This window comes from Coturnix japonica, unplaced genomic scaffold (assembly GCF_054131305.1).
Source record: "Coturnix japonica strain WE unplaced genomic scaffold, WE-NBRP24 Scf050, whole genome shotgun sequence".
Taxonomy (NCBI): Eukaryota; Metazoa; Chordata; class Aves; order Galliformes; family Phasianidae; genus Coturnix; species Coturnix japonica.
In genome coordinates, this window is record NW_028188953.1 from 1991511 (window position 1) to 2007796 (window position 16286).

General features: G+C 55.6%; 1 protein-coding gene across 1 annotated transcript; it reads left to right on the top strand.

Annotated features, from left to right (window-relative positions):
* Window positions 1-43: 43 nt before the first annotated feature.
* On the top strand, window positions 44-16027 carry RPS18 (ribosomal protein S18; the record flags this gene model as incomplete). Its single annotated transcript, XM_085532666.1, has 5 exons — window positions 44-76; window positions 5802-5900; window positions 6972-7058; window positions 9201-9302; window positions 15884-16027. Coding segments are annotated over exons 1-5 (435 nt in total), but the record flags the coding sequence as incomplete, so codon positions are not given.
* Window positions 16028-16286: the final 259 nt, after the last annotated feature.

Consider the following 16286-nt stretch of genomic DNA (forward strand, 5'->3'; position numbering starts at 1 on the left):
TCTTGCTACTTCCGCCGACGTCACTTCCGCTTCCTTTCTCTGTCTCTTCCGGTTGAGCTCGGAGGCCGCCGCCATGGTGAGTGAATGTGGAGCCGGCTCCATCCGGCTCCATCCGGCTCCATCCGCCATCATTGGGCTCCATCCGGGGCCGATGGGGACGGGAAGGGACCGGGGGGGAGCGGAGGGGGCTGGATGGAGGATGTGGGGTCGGGGGGGAGCGAGGAGCCGCCATTAAAGGGGAGGGGGGGGGATTGCGGCCTAGTATGGCGCGGCCTAGGCCCATAGGGAGCTATAGAGGGAGAGACCCCAGACCGTAATGAGACCCCAGCCCATAATGAGAGTCCCCAGACCTTAATGAGAGACCCCAGCCCATAATGAGAGACCCCAGACCATAATGAGAGACCCCAGACCTTAATGAGACCCCAGACCTTAATGAGAGACCCCAGACCTTAATGAGACCCCAGACCTTAATGAGAGACCCCAGACCTTAATGAGAGACCCCAGACCATAATGAGAGACCCCAGACCTTAATGAGAGACCCCAGACCTTAATGAGACCCCAGACCTTAATGAGAGACCCCAGACCTTAATGAGAGACCCCAGACCATAATGAGAGACCCCAGACCTTAATGAGAGACCCCAGACCTTAATGAGACCCCAGACCTTAATGAGAGACCCCAGACCTTAATGAGAGACCCCAGACCATAATGAGAGACCCCAGACCGTAATGAGAGACCCCAGACCTTAATGAGACCCCAGACCTTAATGAGAGACCCCAGACCTTAATGAGAGACCCCAGACCTTAATGAGACCCCAGCCCATAATGAGAGACCCCAGACCTTAATGAGAGACCCCAGACCATAATGAGAGACCCCAGACCTTAATGAGACCCCAGACCTTAATGAGAGACCCCAGACCTTAATGAGAGACCCCAGACCTTAATGAGACCCCAGCCCATAATGAGAGACCCCAGACCTTAATGAGAGACCCCAGCCCATAATGAGAGACCCCAGACCTTAATGAGAGACCCCAGACCATAATGAGAGACCCCAGACCGTAATGAGAGACCCCAGACCTTAATGAGAGACCCCAGACCTTAATGAGAGACCCCAGATCATAATGAGAGACCCCAGACCTTAATGAGACCCCAGCCCATAATGAGAGACCCCAGACCTTAATGAGAGACCCCAGCCCATAATGAGAGACCCCAGACCTTAATGAGACCCCAGCCCACAATGAGAGACCCCAGACCTTAATGAGAGACCCCAGCCCATAATGAGAGACCCCAGACCTTAATGAGAGACCCCAGACCTTAATGAGACGCCAGACCTTAATGAGAGACCCCAGACCTTAATGAGAGACCCCAGACCTTAATGAGAGACCCCAGACCTTAATGAGACCCCAGACCTTAATGAGAGACCCCAGACCTTAATGAGAGACCCCAGCCCATAATGAGAGACCCCAGACCTTAATGAGACCCCAGATCTTAATGAGATCCCAGACCTTAATGAGAGACCCCAGACCTTAATGAGAGACCCCAGATCTTAATGAGACCCCAGATCTTAATGAGAGACCCCAGACCTTAATGAGACCCCAGACCTTAATGAGAGACCCCAGACCTTAATGAGAGACCCCAGATCTTAATGAGAGACCCCAGACCGTAATGAGGGACCCCAGACCTTAATGAGACCCCAGACCTTAATGAGAGACCCCAGACCTTAATGAGACCCCAGACCTTAATGAGAGACCCCAGACCTTAATGAGACCCCAGACCTTAATGAGACCCCAGCCCATAATGAGACCCCAGACCTTAATGAGACCCCAGACCTTAATGAGAGACCCCAGACCTTAATGAGAGACCCCAGACCGTAATGAGACCCCAGACCTTAATGAGAGACCCCAGACCTTAATGAGACCCCAGACCTTAATGAGAGACCCCAGCCCATAATGAGAGACCCCAGACCTTAATGAGAGACCCCAGACCTTAATGAGACCCCAGACCTTAATGAGAGACCCCAGACCTTAATGAGAGACCCCAGCCCATAATGAGAGACCCCAGACCTTAATGAGACCCCAGATCTTAATGAGATCCCAGACCTTAATGAGAGACCCCAGACCTTAATGAGAGACCCCAGATCTTAATGAGACCCCAGATCTTAATGAGAGACCCCAGACCTTAATGAGACCCCAGACCTTAATGAGAGACCCCAGACCTTAATGAGAGACCCCAGATCTTAATGAGAGACCCCAGACCGTAATGAGGGACCCCAGACCTTAATGAGACCCCAGACCTTAATGAGAGACCCCAGACCTTAATGAGACCCCAGACCTTAATGAGAGACCCCAGACCTTAATGAGACCCCAGACCTTAATGAGACCCCAGCCCATAATGAGACCCCAGACCTTAATGAGACCCCAGACCTTAATGAGAGACCCCAGACCTTAATGAGAGACCCCAGACCGTAATGAGACCCCAGACCTTAATGAGAGACCCCAGACCTTAATGAGACCCCAGACCTTAATGAGAGACCCCAGCCCATAATGAGAGACCCCAGACCTTAATGAGAGACCCCAGACCTTAATGAGACCCCAGACCTTAATGAGACCCCAGACCTTAATGAGAGACCCCAGACCTTAATGAGAGACCCCAGACCTTAATGAGAGACCCCAGCCCGTAATGAGAGACCCCAGACCGTAATGAGAGACCCCAGACCTTAATGAGACCCCAGACCTTAATGAGAGACCCCAGACCTTAATGAGAGACCCCAGCCCGTAATGAGAGACCCCAGACCTTAATGAGAGACCCCAGACCTTAATGAGAGACCCCAGACCTTAATGAGACCCCAGCCCGTAATGAGAGACCCCAGACCGTAATGAGAGACCCCAGACCGTAATGAGAGACCCCAGCCCATAATGAGCTTCTCCATCCCACAATGGCCGCCCCCATCCCATAATGATCATCCCCATCCCGTAAGATCATTATGGGATAGAAATGTTTTGGGGGGGCAATGGGGGCACGCATCAGCACCCATGGGGTCCTATGGGTTCTTATAGGCACCCATTAGCACCTAAGGGCTCCTATGGGATCCTATGGGCACCTATGGGATCCTATGGGCACCCATCAGCACCCATGTGATCCTATGGGCTCCTATAGGCACCTATGGGATCCTATGGGACCCATCAGCACCCATGGGATCCTATGGGACCCATCAGCACCCATGGGATCCTATGGGATCTTATGGGCACCCATGGGCTCCTATGGGCACCTATGGGATCCTATGGGCTCCTATGGGCACCCATGGGATCCTATGGGCTCCTATGGAATCCTATGGGATGCTATGGGCACCTATGGGATCATATGGGACCCATCAGCACCTATGGGCTCCTATGGGATCCTATGGGCTCCTATGGGCACCCATGGGCTCCTATGGGCATCTATAGGCTCCTATGGGCTCCTATGGGATCCTATGGGTACTTATAGGATCCTATGGGTACTTATGGGATCCTGTGGGCTCCTATGGGATCCTATGGGCACCTATGGACTCCTATGGGCACCCATGGGTTCCTATGGGCACCCATCAGCACCCATGGGATCCTATGGGCACCTACGGGATCCTATGGGCACCTATGGGATCCTATGGGCACCTATGGGATCCTATGGGCACCCATCAGCACCCATGGGATCCTATGGGATCCTATGGGCACCTATGGGATCCTATGGGCACCCATCAGCACCCATGGGCTCCTATGGGCACCCATGGGCTCCTATGGGCACCTATGGGATCCTATGGGCACCCATCAGCTCCTATGGGCACCTATGGGATCCTATGGGCACCTATGGGATCCAATGGGCACCCATCAGCTCCTATGGGCACCTATGGGATCCTATGGGCACCTATGGGCTCCTATGGGCATCTATAGGCTCCTATGGGATCCTATGGGCACCCATGGGCTCCTATGGGATCCTATGGGCACCTGTGGGTTCCTATAGGCACCTATGGGTTCCTATGGGCACCCATCAGCACCCATGGGATCCTATGGGCACCTATGGGATCCTATGGGCACCCATGGGCTCCTATGGGATCCTATGGGCACCTACGGGCTCCTATGGGATCCTATGGGCACCTATGGGATCCTATGGGCACCCATGGGCTCCTATGGACACCTATGGGATCCTATGGGCACCCATGGGCACCTATGGGATCCTATGGGCTCCTATGGGCACCTATGGGATCCTATGGGCTCCTATAGGCACCTGTGGGATCCTATGGGCTCCTATGGGCACCTACGGGCTCCTATGGGCTCCTATGGGATCCTATGGGCTCCTATAGGCACCTATGGGCTCCTATGGGATCCTATGGGCTCCTATGGGATCCTATGGGCTCCTATGGGCACCTATGGGATCCTATGGGCACCTATGGGCTCCTATGGGATCCTATGGGCTCCTATGGGCACCTATGGGATCCTATGGGATCCTATGGGCCCCTATAGGCTCCTATAGGCACCTATGGGCTCCTATCAGCATCCATGGGATCCTATGGGCACCTATGGGATCCTATGGGCACCCATCAGCACGTATGGGATCCTATGGGCGCCTATGGGATCCTATGGGATCCTATGGGCACCCATGGGCTCCTATGGGATCCTATGGGCACCTATGGGATCCTATGGGCACCCATCAGCACCTATGGGCACCTATGGGATCCTATGGGCTCCTATGGGCACCCATGGGCTCCTATGGGCATCTATAGGCTCCTATGGGCTCCTATGGGATCCTATGGGTACTTATAGGATCCTATGGGTACTTATGGGATCCTATGGGCTCCTATGGGATCCTATGGGCACCTATGGACTCCTATGGGCACCCATGGGTTCCTATGGGCACCCATCAGCACCCATGGGATCCTATGGGCACCTACGGGATCCTATGGGCACCTATGGGCTCCTATGGGCACCTATGGGATCCTATGGGCACCCATCAGCACCCATGGGATCCTATGGGCTCCTATGGGCACCTATGGGATCCTATGGGCACCCATCAGCACCCATGGGCACCTATGGGATCCTATGGGCACCCATGGGCTCCTATGGGATCCTATGGGCAGCTATGGGCACCTATGGGCTCCTATAGGCACCTATGGGATCCTATGGGCACCTATGGGATCCTATGGGCACCCATGGGCACCTATGGGATCCTATGGGCGCCTATGGGATCCTATGGGCACCTATGGGATCCTATGGGCACCCATCAGCTCCTATGGGTTCCTATGGGATCCTATGGGCACCTATGGGATCCTATGGGCACCCATCAGCTCCTATGGGTTCCTATGGGATCCTATGGGATCCTATGGGCACCCATGGGCTCCTATGGGATCCTATGGGATCCTATGGGCACCTGTGGGATCCTATGGGACCCATCAGCACCTACGGGCTCCTATGGGATCCTATGGGCACCTATGGGATCCTATGGGCACCCATCAGCACCCATGGGCACCTATGGGATCCTATGGGCACCTATGGGATCCTATGGGCTCCTATGGACACCTATTGGATCCTATGGACACCTATGGGATCCTATGGGCCCCTATAGGCTCCTATAGGCACCTATGGGCTCCTATCAGCATCCATGGGATCCTATGGGCACCTATGGGATCCTATGGGCATCTATAGGCTCCTATGGGATCCTATGGGTACTTATGGGATCCTATGGGTACTTACGGGCTCCTATGGGATCCTATGGGATCCTATGGGCTCCTATGGGACCCATGGGCACCCAACGTGCTGGTCTCCATCCCATATCAGTCCCTGGTGATCCCCGAGAAGTTCCAGCACATTCTGCGTGTGTTGAACACCAACATCGATGGGAGGAGGAAGATCGCATTCGCCATCACTGCCATCAAGGTAATAATGGGGGGGGGCACCTTTATAATGGGGGGAGGGTCACCTTTATAATGGGGGGGTATCTTTATAATGGGGGGGGTCACCTTTATAATGGGGGGGGTCTCCTTTATAATGAGGGGGGCACCGATACAATGGGGGGGTGTCAGCTTTATAATGGGGGGGGGTCTCCTTTATAATGGGGGGTGTCAGCTTTATAATGGGGGGGTGTCAGCTTTATAATGGGGGGGGGTATCTTTATAATGGGGGGGGGGTCACCTTTATAATGGGGGGGGTCACCTTTATAATGGGGGGGGGTCACCTTTATAATGGGGGGGGCACCATTATAATGGGGGGGCACCATTATAATGGGGGGGCACCTTTATAGTTGGGGGGGGGTCAGCATTGGGGGGGCACCATTATAATGGGGGGGCACCATTATAATGGGGGGGCACCTTTATAATGGGGGGGGCACCATTATAATGGGGGGGCACCTTTATAATGGGGGGGGCACCATTATAATGGGGGGGCACCTTTATAATGGGGGGGGCACCATTATAAGGGGGGAGCACCATTATATTGGGGGGGTCACCTTTATAATGGGGGGGGCACCATTATAATGGGGGGGTCACCTTTATAATGGGGGGGGCACTTTTATAATGGGGGGGGCACCTTTATAATGGGGGGGCACCTTTATAATGAGGGGGCACCTTTATAATGGGGGGGCACCTTTATATTGGGGGGGTCACCTTTATAATGGGGGGGGCACCTTTATAATGGGGGGGCACCTTTAAAATGGAGGGGCACCTTTATAATGGGGGGGCACCTTTAAAATGGAGGGGCACCTTTATAATGGGGGGGCACCTTTAAAATGGAGGGGCACCTTTATAATGGGGGGGCACCTTTATAATGGGGGGGGCACCTTTATAATGTGGGGGGCACCATTATAATGGGGGGGGTCACCATTATAATGGGGGGTCACCTTTATAATAGGGGGGGGGGTCACCATTGGGGGGGTGGGTGCCCTTGGGGGGGGTTCCTTTGGGGTGGGGGGGGGTCACTTATGGGGTATTAATGGGGTGATTGCTGTTGTAGGGTGTGGGCCGTCGCTACGCCCATGTAGTGCTGAGAAAGGCTGATATCGACCTGACCAAGAGAGCGGGGGAACTCACTGAGGATGAGGTATGGATATATAGGGGGATGTATATATTGGGGGGGGATATATGTATATAGGGGGAGTTATATATATATAGGGGGTATATATGTATATGGGGGGGTATATGTATATGGGGGGGTTATATATGGGGGGTATAAGTATATGGAGGGATTATATATGGGGGGGTTATATATGGGGGGGTAGATGTATATAGGGGGGTTAAATATGGGGGGGGAGATGTATGTAGGAGGGGTATATGTATATAGGGGGGGTTATATAGGGGGGTATATGTATATAGGGAGTTATATGTAGGAGGTGGATGTGGATATGTGGGGGGGTAAAAGTATATGGGGGGGGGTTAGGGGGATATATGGGGGGGTTAAAGGGGGGATATATGGGGGGGTTAAAGGGGGGATATATGGGGGGGTTAGGGGGATATATGGGGGGGTTAAAGGGGGATATATGGGGGGGTTAGGGGGATATATGGGGGGGTTAAAGGGGGATATGTGGGGGGTTAAAGGGGGATATATGGGGGGGTATTAAAGGGGGGATATATGGGGGGTTAAAGGGGATATATGGGGGGTTAAAGGGGGGATATATGGGGGGTTAAAGGGGGGATATATGGGGGGTTAAAGGGGGGATATATGGGGGGTTAAAGGGGGGGTATATGGGGGGTTAAAGGGGGGGTATATGGGGGGGTATTAAAGGGGGGATATATGGGGGGTATTAAAGGGGGGATATATGGGGGGGTATTAAAGGGGGGATATATGGGGGGATTGAAGGGATATATGGGGGGATTAAAGGGGGATATATGGGGGGGTTAAAGGGGGATATATGGGGGGGTATTAAAGGGGGATAGATGGGGGGTCTAAAAGGGGGGATAGATGGGGGGGTTAAAGGGGGGATATATGGGGGGTTAAAGGGGGGGGATAGATGAGGGGGTTAAAGGGGGGGATAGATGGGGGGGTTAAAGGGGGATAGATGGGGGGGTTAAAGGGGGATAGATGGGGGGGTTAAAGGGGGATAGATGGGGGGGTTAAAGGGGGATAGATGGGGGGGTTAAAGGGGGATAGATGGGGGGGTTAAAGGGGGATAGATGGGGGGGTATTAAAGGGGGGATATATGGGGGGTTAAAGGGGGGATATGGGGGGTTAAAGGGGGATATATGGGGGGATTAAAGGGGGGATATATGGGGGGATTAAAGGGGGGGATATATGGGATGGTTAAAGGGGGATATATGGGGGGGATAGATGGGGGGGTATTAAAGGGGGGATTAAAGGGGGATATATGGGGGGATTAAAGGGGGGTATATGGGGGGATTAAAGGGGGGTATATGGGGGGATTAAAGGGGGGGATGTATGGGGGGGTTAAAGGGGGATATATGGGGGGTCTAAAAGGGGGGATAGATGGGGGGGTTAAAGGGGGGATATATGGGGGGTTAAAGGGGGATATATGGGGGGGTATTAAAGGGGGGGATATATGGGGGTTAAAGGGGGATATATGGGGGGTCTAAAAGGGGGGATATATGGGGGGGTTAAAGGGGGGATATATGGGGGGGTTAAAGGGGGGATATATGGGGGGGTATTAAAGGGGGGATTAAAGGGGGATATATGGGGGGATTAAAGGGGGGTATATGGGGGGGATTAAAGGGGGGGATGTATGGGGGGGTTAATGGGTGGTATATGGGGGAAATAAAGGGGGGATATATGGGGGGGGTTAGGGGGATATATGGGGGGGTTAAAGGGGGATATATGGGGGGGTATTAAAGGGGGGATATATGGGGGGGTATTAAAGGGGGGATATATGGGGGAATTGAAGGGATATATGGGGGGATTAAAGGGGGATATAAAAGGGGGATATATGGGGGGTTAAAGGGGGGGATATATGGGGGTATTAAAGGGGGGCATGAGGGGGTAGGGGGACATATGAGGGGGGATGGGGGAGAATGGGGAGGGGGATGGGGATGGGAGGTATGGGGGGGGAAATGGGATGAATGGGGGGGGGGGTGAGGTGGGATGTGGGGTACGGGGAGGCTTGGGGGGGTGGGTTACCCCCTTCTAGGCACCTCCAGACCCACTGGGTTGGGGGGATGTGGGTCGCTGTGGGGTCAGCCCCACACCTATGGGTGCCCCCCCCCCCCATTTAATCCCCCTCCCCTTTGTGTGTAGGTGGAGCGTGTGATCACCATCATGCAGAACCCGCGTCAATACAAGATCCCGGATTGGTTCCTCAACAGGCAGAAGGACGTCAAGGATGGGAAGTACAGCCAGGTAACTTATGGGGCACCGTGTGGGGCACATGTGGGGCAGGGATGGCTGGATGTGGGGCAGGGATGGGTAGATGTGGGGCTGGAGTGGGAGATATGGGGTTGGAATGGGAGATGTGGGGCTGGACACAATGTGGGGCACTATGTGGGGCAGGTGTGGGGCTGGATGCAGGTGGATGTGGGGCAGGGTGTGGGGCAGGGGTGGGTAGATATGGGGCAGGGTGTGGGGCAGGATGCAGGTAGATATGGGGCTGGATGTGGGTGGGTGTGGGGCGGGATGTGGGGCAGGGATGGGTAGATACGGGGCTGGATGTGAGGTAAAATGTGGGGCTGGATGTGGGGCAGGGATGGGCAGATGTGGGGCTGGATGTGAGGTAGGATGTGGGTGAATGTGGGGCAGGGATGGGTGAATATGGGGCTGGATGTGGGGCAGGGATGGGCAGATGTGGGGCAGGATGTGGGGCCAGGGGGGCAGATGTGGGGCCAGATCTGGGGCTGGATGTGGGGCAGGGTTTGGTGGATATGGGGCTGGACGTGTGTGAATTTGGGGCTGGATGTGGGGCAGATGTGGGGTGGGATGTGGTTGGATATGGGGTAGGGATGGGTGGATATGGGGCTGGATGTGGGGCAGGGATGGGTAGAGATGGGTACATGTGGGGCAGGATGAGGAGCTGGGTGGATGTGGGGCAGGGGGGGCAGATGTGGGGCAGGATGTGGGGCTGGAATGGGAGATGTGGGGCAGGAATAGGAGATGTGGGGCTGGAATGGGAGATGTGGGGCAGGAATAGGAGATGTGGGGCAGGAATGGGAGATGTGGTGCAGGATATGGGGCAGGAATGGTTGATGTGGGGCTGGAATGGGAGATGTGGGGCAGGATATGGGGCAGGAATGGTTGATGTGGGGCTGGAATGGGAGATGTGGGGCAGGATATGGGGCAGGAATGGTTGATGGAATGGGAGATGTGGGGCAGGATATGGGGCAGCAATGGTTAATGTGGGGCTGGAATGGGAGATGTGGGGCAGGAGTGGTTGATGTGGGGCAGGAATGGTTGATGTGGGGCAGGATATGGGGCAGGAATGGTTGATGTGGGGCTGGAATGGGAGACGTGGGGCAGGAGTGGTTGATGTGGGGCAGGAGTGGTTGATGTGGGGCAGGAATGGTTGATGTGGGGCAGAAATGGTTGATGTGGGGCTGGAATGGGAGATGTGGGGCAGCAATGGTTGATGTGGGGCAGGATATGGGGCAGCAATGGTTGATGTGGGGCAGGATATGGGGCAGCAATGGTTGATGTGGGGCAGGATATGGGGCAGCAATGGTTGATGTGGGGCAGGATATGGGGCAGCAATGGTTGATGTGGGGCAGGATATGGGGCAGCAATGGTTGATGTGGGGCAGGATATGGGGCAGGAATGGGTGATGTGGGGCAGGATATGGGGCAGGAATAGGAGATATGGGGCAGGATATGGGGCAGCAATGGTTGATGTGGGGCAGGATATGGGGCAGCAATGGGTGATGTGGGGCAGGATATGGGGCAGCAATGGTTGATATGGGGCAGGATATGGGGCAGGAATGGGTGATGTGGGGCAGGATATGGGGCAGGAATGGTTGATGTGGGGCAGGATATGGGGCAGCAATGGGTGATGTGGGGCAGGATATGGGGCAGGAATGGGTGATGTGGGGCAGCAATGGGTGATGTGGGGCAGGATATGGGGCAGCAATGGTTGATGTGGGGCAGGATATGGGGCAGCAATGGGTGATGTGGGGCAGGATATGGGGCAGCAATGGTTGATGTGGGGCAGGATATGGGGCAGCAATGGTTGATGTGGGGCAGGATATGGGGCAGCAATGGTTGATGTGGGGCAGGATATGGGGCAGCAATGGTTGATGTGGGGCAGGATATGGGGCAGCAATGGTTGATGTGGGGCAGGATATGGGGCAGCAATGGTTGATGTGGGGCAGGATATGGGGCAGGAATGGTTGATGTGGGGCAGGATATGGGGCAGCAATGGGTGATGTGGGGCAGGATATGGGGCAGCAATGGTTGATGTGGGGCAGGATATGGGGCAGCAATGGTTGATGTGGGGCAGGATATGGGGCAGCAATGGGTGATGTGGGGCAGGATATGGGGCAGCAATGGTTGATGTGGGGCAGGATATGGGGCAGCAATGGTTGATGTGGGGCAGGATATGGGGCAGCAATGGTTGATGTGGGGCAGGATATGGGGCAGCAATGGTTGATGTGGGGCAGGATATGGGGCAGGAATGGGTGATGTGGGGCAGGATATGGGGCAGGAATAGGAGATATGGGGCAGGATATGGGGCAGCAATGGGTGATGTGGGGCAGGATATGGGGCAGCAATGGTTGATGTGGGGCAGGATATGGGGCAGGAATGGGTGATGTGGGGCAGGATATGGGGCAGCAATGGTTGATGTGGGGCAGGATATGGGGCAGCAATGGTTGATGTGGGGCAGGATATGGGGCAGCAATGGTTGATGTGGGGCAGGATATGGGGCAGCAATGGTTGATGTGGGGCAGGATATGGGGCAGGAATAGGAGATATGGGGCAGGATATGGGGCAGCAATGGGTGATGTGGGGCAGGATATGGGGCAGCAATGGTTGATGTGGGGCAGGATATGGGGCAGCAATGGTTGATGTGGGGCAGGATATGGGGCAGCAGTGGTTGATGTGGGGCAGGATATGGGGCAGCAATGGTTGATGTGGGGCAGGATGTGGGGCAGCAATGGTTGATATGGGGCAGGATATGGGGCAGCAATGGGTGATGTGGGGCAGGTTATGGGGCAGCAATGGTTGATGTGGGGCAGGATATGGGGCAGCAATGGTTGATGTGGGGCAGGATATGGGGCAGCAATGGGTGATGTGGGGCAGGATATGGGGCAGCAATGGTTGATGTGGGGCAGGATATGGGGCAGCAATGGGTGATGTGGGGCAGGATATGGGGCAGCAATGGTTGATGTGGGGCAGGATATGGGGCAGCAATGGTTGATGTGGGGCAGGATATGGGGCAGCAATGGTTGATGTGGGGCAGGATATGGGGCAGCAATGGTTGATGTGGGGCTGGAATGGGAGATGTGGGGCAGCAATGGTTGATGTGGGGCAGGATATGGGGCAGCAATGGGTGATATAGGGCAGGATGTGGGGCAGCAATGGTTGATGTGGGGCAGGATGTGGGGCAGCAATGGTTGATGTGGGGCAGGATATGGGGCAGGAATGGAAGATGTGGGGCAGGATATGGGGCAGCAATGGGTGATATAGGGCAGGATATGGGGCAGCAATGGTTGATGTGGGGCAGGATATGGGGCAGCAATGGTTGATGTGGGGCAGGATATGGGGCAGCAATGGGTGATGTGGGGCAGGTTATGGGGCAGCAATGGTTGATGTGGGGCAGGATATGGGGCAGCAATGGTTGATGTGGGGCAGGATATGGGGCAGCAATGGGTGATGTGGGGCAGGATATGGGGCAGCAATGGTTGATGTGGGGCAGGATATGGGGCAGCAATGGTTGATGTGGGGCAGGATATGGGGCAGCAATGGTTGATGTGGGGCAGGATATGGGGCAGCAATGGTTGATGTGGGGCAGGATATGGGGCAGGAATGGTTGATGTGGGGCAGGATATGGGGCAGCAATGGTTGATGTGGGGCAGGATATGGGGCAGCAATGGTTGATGTGGGGCAGGATATGGGGCAGGAATGGTTGATGTGGGGCAGGATATGGGGCAGCAATGGGTGATGTGGGGCAGGATGTGGGGCAGCAATGGGTGATGTGGGGCAGGATGTGGGGCAGCAATGGTTGATGTGGGGCAGGATATGGGGCAGCAATGGTTGATGTGGGGCTGGAATGGGAGATGTGGGGCAGGATATGGGGCAGCAATGGTTAATGGGGGACTGGAATGGGAGATGTGGGGCAGGAGTGGTTGATGTGGGGCAGGAATGGTTGATGTGGGGCTGGAATGGGAGATGTGGGGCAGGATATGGGGCAGCAATGGTTGATGTGGGGCAGGATATGGGGCAGCAATGGTTGATGTGGGGCAGGATATGGGGCAGCAATGGGAGATGTGGGGCAGGATATGGGGCAGCAATGGTTGATGTGGGGCAGGATATGGGGCAGCAATGGTTGATGTGGGGCAGGATATGGGGCAGCAATGGTTGATGTGGGGCAGGATATGGGGCAGCAATGGTTGATGTGGGGCAGGATATGGGGCAGCAATGGTTGATGTGGGGCAGGATATGGGGCAGCAATGGTTGATGTGGGGCAGGATATGGGGCAGGAATGGTTGATGTGGGGCAGGATATGGGGCAGCAATGGTTGATGTGGGGCAGGATATGGGGCAGCAATGGTTGATGTGGGGCAGGATATGGGGCAGCAATGGTTGATGTGGGGCAGGATATGGGGCAGCAATGGTTGATGTGGGGCAGGATATGGGGCAGCAATGGTTGATGTGGGGCAGGATATGGGGCAGCAATGGGTGATGTGGGGCAGGATATGGGGCAGCAATGGTTGATGTGGGGCAGGATATGGGGCAGCAATGGTTGATGTGGGGCAGGATATGGGGCAGCAATGGGAGATGTGGGGCAGGATATGGGGCAGCAATGGTTGATGTGGGGCAGGATATGGGGCAGCAATGGTTGATGTGGGGCAGGATATGGGGCAGCAATGGTTGATGTGGGGCAGGATATGGGGCAGGAATGGTTCATGTGGGGCAGGATATGGGGCAGCAATGGTTGATGTGGGGCAGGATATGGGGCAGCAATGGGTGATGTGGGGCAGGATATGGGGCAGGAATGGTTGATGTGGGGCAGCAATGGTTGATATGGGGCAGGATATGGGGCAGCAATGGGTGATGTGGGGCAGGATATGGGGCAGGAATGGGAGATGTGGGGCAGGATGTGGGGCAGCAATGGTTGATGTGGGGCAGGATATGGGGCAGCAATGGTTGATGTGGGGCAGGATATGGGGCAGCAATGGGTGATGTGGGGCAGGATATGGGGCAGGAATGGGAGATGTGGGGCAGGATATGGGGCAGCAATGGGTGATGTGGGGCAGGATATGGGGCAGGAATGGTTGATGTGGGGCAGGATATGGGGCAGGAATGGGAGATGTGGGGCAGGATATGGGGCAGCAATGGTTGATGTGGGGCAGGATATGGGGCAGCAATGGTTGATGTGGGGCAGGATATGGGGCAGCAATGGGTGATGTGGGGCAGGATATGGGGCAGGAATGGGTGATATAGGGCAGGATATGGGGCAGCAATGGTTGATGTGGGGCAGGATATGGGGCAGCAATGGTTGATGTGGGGCAGGATATGGGGCAGCAATGGTTGATGTGGGGCTGGAATGGGAGATGTGGGGCAGCAATGGTTGATGTGGGGCAGGATATGGGGCAGCAATGGGTGATATAGGGCAGGATGTGGGGCAGCAATGGTTGATGTGGGGCAGGATGTGGGGCAGCAATGGGTGATGTGGGGCAGGATATGGGGCAGCAATGGTTGATGTGGGGCAGGATATGGGGCAGGAATGGAAGATGTGGGGCAGGATATGGGGCAGCAATGGGTGATATAGGGCAGGATATGGGGCAGCAATGGTTGATGTGGGGCAGGATATGGGGCAGCAATGGTTGATGTGGGGCAGGATATGGGGCAGCAATGGGTGATGTGGGGCAGGTTATGGGGCAGCAATGGTTGATGTGGGGCAGGATATGGGGCAGCAATGGTTGATGTGGGGCAGGATATGGGGCAGCAATGGGTGATGTGGGGCAGGATATGGGGCAGCAATGGGCGATATAGGGCAGGATATGGGGCAGGAATAGGAGATATGGGGCAGGATATGGGGCAGCAATGGTTGATGTGGGGCAGGATATGGGGCAGCAATGGTTGATGTGGGGCAGGATATGGGGCAGCAATGGTTGATGTGGGGCAGGATGTGGGGCAGCAATGGGTGATGTGGGGCAGGATATGGGGCAGCAATGGTTGATGTGGGGCAGGATATGGGGCAGCAATGGTTGATGTGGGGCAGGATATGGGGCAGCAATGGTTGATGTGGGGCAGGATGTGGGGCAGCAATGGTTGATGTGGGGCAGGATATGGGGCAGCAATGGTTGATGTGGGGCTGGAATGGGAGATGTGGGGCAGGATATGGGGCAGCAATGGTTGATGTGGGGCAGGATATGGGGCAGCAGTGGTTGATGTGGGGCAGGATATGGGGCAGCAGTGGTTGATGTGGGGCAGGATATGGGGCAGCAGTGGTTGATGTGGGGCAGGATATGGGGCAGCAATGGTTGATGTGGGGCAGGATATGGGGCAGGAATGGGTGATGTGGGGCAGGATATGGGGCAGCAATGGGTGATGTGGGGCAGCAATGGGTGATGTGGGGCAGGATATGGGGCAGCAATGGGTGATGTGGGGCAGGATATGGGGCAGCAATGGTTGATGTGGGGCAGGATATGGGGCAGCAATGGGTGATGTGGGGCAGGATATGGGGCAGCAATGGGTGATGTGGGGCAGGATGTGGGGCAGGATATGGGGCTGACCCCTGCTGGTGACCCCTATGTGACCTTTATTTGCCCTTTAGGTGCTGGCCAATGGGCTGGACAACAAACTGCGCGAGGATTTGGAGCGGCTCAAGAAGATCCGGGCACACAGGGGGCTCAGACACTTCTGGGGGTCAGCACTACATGGGGGGCAGATGTGGGGCAGATATGGGGGGATATGGGGTCAGATGTGGGGCAGGGAGGGGACATGGGGGGTAGATATGGGGTTATGGGGGGCAGATGTGGGGGGATATAGGGGGCTATGGGGGGCAGATGTGGGGCAGGGAGGGAGCTATGGGGGGCAGATATGGGGCTATGGGGGGCAGATATGGGGCTATGGGGGGCAGATGTGGGGCAGGGAGGGAGCTATGGGGGGCTAGGGGGGTCAGATGTGGGGCAGTGGGGGGCAGGGAGGGGGCTATGGGGCAGGAAGGGGGCTATGGG